At 39.3% G+C, this 10,106-nt stretch overlaps 1 protein-coding gene across 1 annotated transcript; it reads left to right on the plus strand.

The window, feature by feature from the left end:
- Window positions 1–475: 475 nt before the first annotated feature.
- Window positions 476–7,357, plus strand: tgm1l3 (transglutaminase 1 like 3; the record flags this gene model as incomplete). Its single annotated transcript, XM_079802094.1, has 13 exons — window positions 476–869; window positions 956–1,147; window positions 2,679–2,930; window positions 3,264–3,382; window positions 3,517–3,624; window positions 3,731–3,908; window positions 4,000–4,138; window positions 4,435–4,627; window positions 4,915–5,068; window positions 5,151–5,435; window positions 6,255–6,415; window positions 6,586–6,722; window positions 6,819–7,357. The coding sequence occupies 13 exons, from the start codon at window positions 476–478 to the stop codon at window positions 6,961–6,963; spliced, it is 2,457 nt and encodes an 818-aa protein (XP_079658220.1). The 3' UTR covers window positions 6,964–7,357.
- Window positions 7,358–10,106: the final 2,749 nt, after the last annotated feature.

Raw genomic sequence — 10,106 nt, forward strand, 5'->3', positions numbered from 1 at the left:
ACTTCATTTGCTTGATTTATTTAAGTTAGCTTTAAGAAAATGTATATTAAATTAGTTTTAAAAGAGGTAAATTATCTTTAAAATTTCACATGGGTTTGATTCAGATTCAGTTAGATGGTCAGTTTACCCAGATGGTGCAACTTACAACCTGGGGCAAATTGAGCCACATGAACACTTTTTTATAAGAAGCCATATTTTTGTCAAAATTTGTCATATATGCATTCTGATCATTTAAAATGATAAGAAACATTCTGAAATTACTTTAGATACTTTCATTGTAGTTCTGCCTCATTTTCCCTCATCATGAGGACCACATATGTAAAAAATGGCACATTTTACCCCACTCGTCCCTATATTCTGGGTGACATTTATAGAATAAAGTCCTTGAAAGATTCTATAGGCCTACAGTGCATGACTGTTAAGCCATCTAGATGACAAGATCACTCTCATTCTTTCTTTTTCTGCACTTCCTAGCATGTCTGTCGTGAAGTATGGCCTGCCCAACAACTTCTGCAACATCGGCCGTTTCCCAGGCATTAAACTCGGACACCTGGACGGTTTCTGGGGAGGAGCAGGCTGCATGCCGGTGTACGGTAACCCTTGTGTGGACCCTTGCGTGAAGCCTATCATCAATCCTTGCGTGAAGCCTGTCGTCAATCCTTGCGTGAAGCCTATCATCAATCCTTGCGTGAAACCTGTCGTCAATCCTTGCGTGATTCCTTATGTGAATCCTTGTGTCAACCCGTGCGCTAACCCGTGCGCTAACCCTTGCGCAATCCCTTGCGACTATGTGAGACCTCGCTGCGATTATGACTGCAAGCAAGTCTTCCTCAAGGATTGTGCTGATGACTGTGTGCGTACCTGTGAAGGTAAGACTCGTAGATCTGTTCTGCATTTTGTGAAACATGTTCATTAGAGCTCCCGGTTGATTTCTTCTGCTTGTTTTTTTCCTCAGATTTGTGTCTGCAGGTCCGTTGTGTTGACCTGATGAAATCCTGGAAGTGTCAGAATCGTCAGGAGCATCACACCAGTTGCTATCGCAGTGATCACCTCATTGTCCGTAGAGGACAGTGTTTCCAGATGTGGGTTGAGCTGTCCCGGCCGTTCAATCCGAAATGTGACCAACTTCACCTGGAGCTGAGACTTGGTTGGTTAAATCTTCTTGATAAGTTCATGTTTTTTACTAAAATACACATTTTTCTGTAATTAATCGCGATTAATCGCACCTTATATTAAAGATTTGAATATAATTTTATATTGTAATAATCTTACTTAACCTCCAAATTAATGTAGAAACAACAGTAGCCTATATTTTCAATAGTTGTTTAATGGCATATTTTTATGAAAGAAGGCATCACTGATACTGATGTCTCTAAGAAATACATTTTTATTTTATTTAAATTTTAGCCTTTAATTATAGCCATTCAGCATTACACAGTGCAATTGAAACCTATACATTTTAACATTTATTAGGCTAAAACAACTTTTAATTTAAGTGAACTTGAAACCATCTTCACATAAACCCATTATAATAAATGCACCAGGGTTCAATATGCTTCAATATATCAAGGCTTAATTTTTTCTATTGGCCCAGTTCAGATTTTGACTTGTCCAGCCAAAATGCACAAAAAGTTATTGTTTTCATTGTTTTTGACCCATGTTACCTTGTAAAGAGTGCTTTAAGATTTCCAGGTAGGTCGAACAGGGAGCAAATATACAGAAATTGAATAAAGTTATCAAATACGACAAACAGCAGCAGGTTTATTAGGCTGCTGTCACTTTAAGACCTGACGCACATGATGCAGATCTCTTTATGTTCATTTAATTCATTTTACACTGTGCTTGCGAGGATACTTAACAAAACAGGCATTTTGTGTTTTTGTCCATTCAAGCGCTGTCTGAAGCGGCTTTTTGTGCGCACGAGTCGTGTGTCTCACACAGTCAGGACATTCACAGATAGCGCTTTCTTTTTTGTGTCTTATCGCGCATAAATGGTTTAAAAGCATTTGCAAGAATAAGAGTGTGATCATATAATGTAACGCTAGCCAAAGGATGACGGGGAAAAAACGGATGCTGCATTAATTGTGGTAAATATTTAAAGCGTTAAACATAGACTGTATAAAACTATGGACGTAGTGTCTGTGACGCCACCCGTAGGTTTCTGAAGAGCATTTTTGAAACCCAAAGCCAGTCGTCGCCATCTTGGCAGCGCGTCACTACCGAATAACCGACGTGGGTGGAGCTGGGGTGATGCGATCACTAACAGACAGCAGATAAACGGCAATCCACCTGTCACTCAAGTGACCACGCCCTTAATTATGCAGAACGTTAAGGCTTTATATAATTTAAACGGATGAGTTATAAAGAAATTCACCCCCCTCACGGTTGTCATGAAGGGCAAAATTAGCCGTATAGACCAAAACCACTTTTTGTACCAGGCTGTAAACATGTTTTTTTCTGCTATGAAGTTGGCCATTTTAACATGGGGGCGATACAGATTTGACCTTTTGGAGCCTGCCTCTAGTGGCCAGTCGATGAATTACAGTTTAAGTCACTTCCATGTTGGCTTCAAGATAGGTGTTAAACTGAAAACATGTTAATTTTGACAGCCCTGTTTTTTTGTGTGTTTAATTTAATGATAATAACCCTTGTTATTTCTTGTTGCTTGTATTTTACAGGTAATGTCCCATCAATATGCAACGGCACTTTGGTGATTGTTCCAGTGGTGGAAGAATTGAAAAAATCTCGCTGGGAGGCCAAGATTGTCGAAAGGGTGCAAAACCGAATCAAACTGTGTGTGTACTCCCTTCCGACTGCTTGTATTGGACGATACAGCCTCACCGTTGTGACTTGCGGCCCAAGGGGCAGAGCCACGTCATCATGCAACCCTTGCAATGACATTTACATGCTGTTCAACCCCTGGTGTAAAGGTACGTGCACTATGAAGAGGAAAACGATTGCATTTCGCACTTTTGAACGCAATTTATTTTTAATACAGAACTGTGAGAAATCTTGCAAACAAAAACATGCCGCGCGGATTCATTTGCAAGATATATATTATGAGTCTGAAATATTTTTAAAATAGGCTGTAAAAAAAAATGGCACTGGATGTTAATCAAGCATCTACCCTATAGAAGAAACATTGGTTATTATAATCAGTAAATGGTTGTAAAACTGAATCAAGGAAAAAAAAATGAAACAATAGTCGAAACTAGTATAAGAAGCTTCTCAGTTAATATGTCAATGCTCTCTCTCTTTACTAGATGACTCTGTGCACCTGGAGGACGAGGCCCAGAGAGTTGAGTATGTGCTGAATGATGTGGGCAAAATCTACTATGGAACTAAACATCAGATCGCCTCCAGAACCTGGAACTTTGGTCAAGTAAGAGCCAAACTATACGTCAAAATGTTTGCAACGGATTTGAAGTGCTGGAATACAGTAGCACTTTTTATAAACCAAACGACTTGCACATTGCGTCTGCAAGCATCTTCATTTTGAATCTCTCTGATCCTTAGTTTGATGAAGGAGTCTTGGCTGCATGCTTATATGTGTTGGAGAAGAGTGGTGGACCTTGCTCAGGATGGGGAAGCCCTGTTAACGTGGCCAGAGTGGTGTCTGCCATGGTGAGTCTTCATTTTCCTCATGAAGCCTAACAGACTTCATGACTTGCTGATGTTTGGCAAGAGAGCAGATAACAACGTAACAACCTCAACCATCTCACTTTCACAGATTAATGCCAATGATGACTGTGGTGTGTTGGTGGGTAACTGGTCCAACTGCTATGGAGATGGCACTTCTCCTACATCCTGGTGCGGCAGCAGCGCCATCCTGAAACAGTACCACAAATGTGGAGGAGTACCTGTCAAATATGGACAGAGCTTTGCCTTTGCTGGAGTCACCAACACACGTAAGAGTTCAGGCAGAATGGACAAGGAGGAAAAAGGTTTGAGAAAGTAATAGTAGATCTAATGCATTTCTTCTTCTTCTCTTTCTCGCAGTGTTGAGGTGTTTGGGCATTCCCACTCGTCCGGTCACAAACTTCTGTTCTGCTCATGACACTGATGTGTCTATGACAGTAGATATTTATCTTGATGAGCACTACAATCTGATCGATCACCTGAACCGTGATTCAATCTGGTAAGATTCTCTACAAACCATTTTCATTATGGAACATAAGCAACAGTGTCAGCTATAGTATCATTATGGGACAATGCTTTGCATACTGCAGTACAGTTTGGTGACAGCAGCTTTGATGAGCACCACCTATTGGTGAGAATATGTATATGCACTGAATATAGTTAGGTGATCACCTAAACTATGCAATGTTCTAAAAAAAAGCATAAAGTAATGAATTTGCATTGCAAATTTTTCTTGTCTCCTCTTGCTTTGCAATATGTTTCTGTCTCCTCATCATTCTTCTTCTCTTCGTGTAGGAACTACCACGTGTGGAATGAGGCCTGGATGGCTCGTCCTGACCTCCCATGTGGTTTTGGAGGTTGGCAGGTGGTTGATTCCACTCCTCAGGAGACCAGCCAGGGCGTTTTCCGCTGCGGCCCCACCTCTGTTGCTGCGATCCGCAGTGGGCAGGTCTTCCTCAAATATGACACTCCCTTCGTTTTTGCTGAGGTACAAAAATGCCTTGTAATTTGAGCATTAAGCAGGGTTTTGATGCAATTATTCCATGTTAATCTCTATGTACACACTATGCTTAGTTTGGGTTTAAAAGACACCTTATAAATTCAGTAATATTATTAATGTGACTGCCCTGACACTATCAGATGAGAAAAAAACTGGAACTGATTGGATGAAGACACTTTTGTCATTTTAGAGCTGCTGTCTATAGCAGAATTTGATGAAGCTTACATCAGCGATTCTGTTATTTTCCTGTTTACAATGACTTGTTCTTGCTGTAGGTGAACAGTGACGTAGTCTTCTGGCAGCGGACAGTGTGTGGAAACTTCTGTGTGATCCACGTTGACAAGAACGCAGTTGGTCACTGCATCAGCACCAAGGCTGTTGGCTCAGACAAACGTGTGGACATCACAAACCTCTACAAATACCCTGAAGGTGAAAAGTCACACACAGCACTTAAAGACACTTTCACTCGGAATAGTTGTAATTTTACAGTTTCCCTCCCCACATCCTTCAGGTTCTGAGGAAGAGCGTCACGCTGTGGAAACAGCCCTTCGTCATGGCTCCAAGAGATGCACATACCCACTGCCTTGCGCTGAGGATGTAATCTGTGATATCACCATGAAGGGCGAAGGGCCGTGTGTGGGCAAGGATGCCGTGCTCTGCATCGCTCTGAAGAATAAATGCAGCTCACCACGTAGTGTCACCCTCCACAGCCAGGTGTCGGCCACATACTACACTGGAGTCCACAAGGGCTTAGTGAAGAAGGACCAGACGTGCTTTGAGCTCAAGGCCTCTGAATGTAAGAAATGAAAGAAATGAAAGAAACTTAAAATCTGAGCTTAGTTGAGACACTAACCAATAGTCAGTTTTCAAATGTAAAAATACATTCATGTTCTCCACTGCCGAATTGATTTGCAACATTATTGTACAACGCAAAAATATGTACCTGAATCAATTACTAGAAAAATATAAATCCACAAACTAGTTAGCAAAAATCACAATGAGCAAGATTTCAGTCAATCGACCTTCCTCAGGCTTACAAAAGTGCAAGCGCATTTGAGAACACATCAGTCAGCACTTGGTAATAATAACTACCACGCCTCCAATTACGAGAAGAATAAAAGAAAAAATAAATACCGTTTAACACTCAACTGTACAACATGTATTTATCATGTAATTATCATTAAGTCCCATCAGTGAGAGTGTTTGATGAGTGTCAATCCAGTAACTTTTCGTCGCTGTAAAAGCAATTCATGATTTCCTCCTTTAAGAGGAACATTATCATATAACCCTTTCAAGACAGAGCTCCAAGGTTGTGAGATTTCAACTTCAAGTAAAATAACATAAGTAATAAACGATTTTGTCCCATTTGGTTTGAAGGAATTAATTCAAACAATGGTTCTCATTCTCATCAGATGAAGATTAGTTTATTCATTTAGCAGAAACATTGATTCAAAGACGATAAATCTGTAAGCAGCTCAGAAGGCAATAGTGTTCAGTTCAGTTCAGTAACAGCCAAAAATGCAACAATTATGAAAAAATTCTGCTATGGTATTTTACTGTTCCTTTCAATAGAAGCATTAGTATTTATCATTGTTTATCTCCTGATACTCTTTAGCCAAGGTTCTGGAATGGGCCCTGAGTTATGAGGATTATAAGCATCACCTTGTGGATCATTCCACGATGATGCTCACTGTCGCTGGACGGGTCACTCAAACTAAGCAGATTGTGGCCAAACGCTTCAACTTCAGGATGTGCACACCAGATCTGGTTATTGCTGTGAGTTTAAATAGCTTTAAATCTTTACTTCACCTGCTGGTGATGTGTGTTTGTTGATGAAACTATACATTTTATAACCCAGTCTTATGGCTGGAAATAAAATTAAGAATGAATGACTGCATAACTGTCCAGTAACCTGTATGGTGTTCATTCGGGTTTGTGATTTTCAGCCTGGATGTGACTGTGTGGTGGGCAAAGAAGTGCCGGTCAAAATCACCTTCCAGAACCCACTTCCCTGCGTGCTGAAGAACGCGATCTTCCGTATCGAGGGACTGGGGCTGAAGAACTGCAGATCGGTTAACTATGGGTAGGAAATTAATCATGTTAAACTATACAAAAGCATGGGACATGCTACTGTTTTATTAGTATATAATTAAAATCTTTCTTTTTGCCTGTTTGTCAGTGACATTGCAAGCCTGGCCACAGTGAACCTGACGGAGACATTTATCCCCAAGTGTCATGGCCCTCACAAACTTCTGGCATCGCTGGATTGTCCTCAGCTCACTCAGGTTCATGGATTCACCAACATCGTCGTCAAAGAAAAGTGAGCAAGCACTCAAAGAAATGGAGGACCGGAAAGCTTACAGCATGTTTTCCACACGAATTGATTTGCAGAGTTTAAAAAAATGTGTCTTTTAGTTATGTAATCATTAGGGAAAAGGGTAAACCAAAGGGTGCATTTAATCTCGGGATCTTGCTTTTAAAGGATGGTTTATGGCAGACATTGTTTTTGTTTGGGAGTTATATTTTGGAATATGTGATGTATTTTCACATATTATAAGAGAGATTGCAAATATCCAACCATTCTAGTCATTTGCTTTCTTTTGTTATGTAGTCAACCTAAACAACTGACAATTTGTGGTTGTGTTCTATGATTTATTTTCTTCTTCTGGCTGCGATAATTTGTCCTCCATGTTGCCTCAATAAATCTCATTCACTTGCAGTACATGTGTGTTTGTGATGATGTGTAGTAATAATCTGTGGATGGAATGATCATGAGGTTATACAACAAGCAACGGCACTTCTGGGTTATCGATGTGCCAAACCCAAAATGACTAACCACTAAGCTTTTAATTGTCTTAACCAGACATTATTGGTCAATTAGCAAAATGTAAGCAAATGCACTAGTTAAAAAGCCATTGCTATCTCAGAAAAACATTAAAGACACACTGTAAACCCTAATGTTCAAATAATACATTTTGGGGTACCCTAAAATTAGCTGTAGGGTAAACCTAAATTGAACAGTAAAAAGTAGTACTTTTGTAACTTAATTTTTCTATGAGTTCACAAAACTGACACATTTTAAGTAATCTGAATTGTTTCATTGTTTTGAGTTGTACTAACTTGTTTCTTTTAACTTAGACAAACTTAAAGTTAACTGAAACTGGGCTGGGATTTCTATTTCCCATCATGCTTTGCCATGACACTCGAAAGGGAGAGTAAATTATAAAATTAAGATTCATATAATGTTTTTTGTGCAAGATTAATGGGGGGTTTAGTAGCATTTAATGTTTAGCTATGCTCCAGAAGCCGCATTTGTAAAATGTTGCATTGAAACCGCACTACATTTGATCTAACGATCATGTCAAGTCAAGTCAACTTTATTTATATAGCGCTTTTAACAATGTTGATTGTTTCAAAGCAGCTTTACAGTGTTAAACAGGAAAATAATGCAGCATAATTTTATTCAGCTGTATAGCCATTCTGGAAAAATTTCAAGTATCATACAGTGACAGTGTGGGCTTTAGATCAATAATTTGATCAGTAATTTAGTTTAAATGGTTAATTTAGTTTATTATTTAGATGTATTTCGATGTTTAGTTGAAAAATTTAGTGTCCCCAACTGAGCACGCCAAGCCAGAGGCAACAGTGGCAAGGAAACCAAAACCCCATTAGGTGACCTAATGGAGAAAAATAAACCTTGGGAGAAACCAGGCTCAGTCGGGTGCCAGTTCTCCTCTGGCCCTCACACGATCATGTGTGTACCTGTGATTCAGAGAACAAACCTACGCACAAACAACGTGCGTACGCCTCTCTTCCAGATGTGAAATCTATAAAATCACAAATGTTCTTGAAATTGTGCGCAGCTGGATGGTTTAAGATCTCGCTTTGTAAACGCTGCCTAATTAATGTCATTAATATAAGAGCACAAGTCAACGTCCAAATCCTTTACTTGAGAAAAATTGCTTTCCAAATACCTGCTGTACTCAGACTCTCTGCCACAATAAAAAGTGTGAACGTCTGCTTAGACCCCGACGTGGCGCTAAGCACTTTTCCGTTTTTATAAATATGAACATTGGCATGGATTTTAGCGTAGCCTATAATAATAATATAATAATAATATACTTTATTTTATATAGCGCCTTTAAAATGCATCTCAAAGCGCTTCACAAAACATAAAACATGCAAAAATATAATAAAATACAAAAATACAAACATTATGAAATGTAGTATTAAATAACAATAATACGACAATTATAAACAATTTACATAAAAGCTACCCGAAACAAATAAGTTTTCAGGGAAGATTTAAAAACCGCTTGCCTAATCTCCACAGGCAGGGAGTTCCAGAGTTTTGGAGCATTTGATGAAAATGCCCTATCACCCATGGATTTAAGTTTAGTTTTGGGAACAATTAAAAGGCCAGCTTCAGAGGAACGAAGTTCACGTAGTGGTTTGTATGGTGTTAAAAGCTCAGTGATATAAAGAGGTGTAAGACCATGCAAAGCCTTGTAGGTAAGCATTAGAATTTTAAAATCAACACAGAATCTAACTGTAAGGATTCAAGTACAGGGGAAACGTGATCCCCTGTCCGGGTTCCAGACAGAATTCGAGCGGCTGCATTCTGTACCAACTGTAGTTTGTTAAGGGTAGCTTTTGGGACCCTGGCCAGCGAAGTATTACAGTAATCAATTCGTGAAAATACAAAGATGTTAATTAGCTTTTCAGCCAAAGGTAGTGACTGACAGCATGGGACGCAATTTGGCAATATTTCTCAGATGAAAAAAAAGATGTCTTGACAGTGCTCTGAACATGAGGATCAAATTTAAGGGTACTATCAAATATTGATCCCAAATTTTTTTATTTTGTTTGAAACTGAAGTGTAGAACCCTCTACGCTTAAAGCTGGAGACCCAGCCTTACGTAGCTGGTGGGGCGAACCAACGAGCATTACTTCCGTCTTGTCACTATTCAGAGATAGAAAATTACTAGACATCCATTTTTTTACCTCAGAGATACATGAAGAAAGATAGGACACAGCCACATTAACATCAGGTTTTGAATGTATATAAACTTGAGTGTCATCTGCATAAAAGTGAAAGCTGAGACCGAGTGATCTTAAAAGTTGACCCAGAGGATAAAGGTACATGTTAAAAAGTATAGGGCCCAGGATAGAGCCTTGAGGAACACCAGATTGTACTACACCAATAGCAGATCTACAACCACCCATAGCGACAAACTGCTTTCTATCAGAAAAATAGGACTTAAACCAGCTTAGTGCAGTATCAGAGACACCAAAAACAGATCCTAACCGAACAAGTAAAACATGATCAACAGTGTCAAAAGCGGCACTAAGATCAAGCAGAATTAAAATAGAAAGACAGCCAGAATCAGAAGCCACTAACAGATCATTAGTGACCTTAACTAATGCAGTTTCAGTGCTATGAAATTTCCGAAATCCAGATTGAAGG

This window comes from Gobio gobio, assembly GCF_949357685.1.
Source record: "Gobio gobio genome assembly, chromosome: 21".
NCBI lineage: Eukaryota > Metazoa > Chordata > Actinopteri > Cypriniformes > Gobionidae > Gobio > Gobio gobio.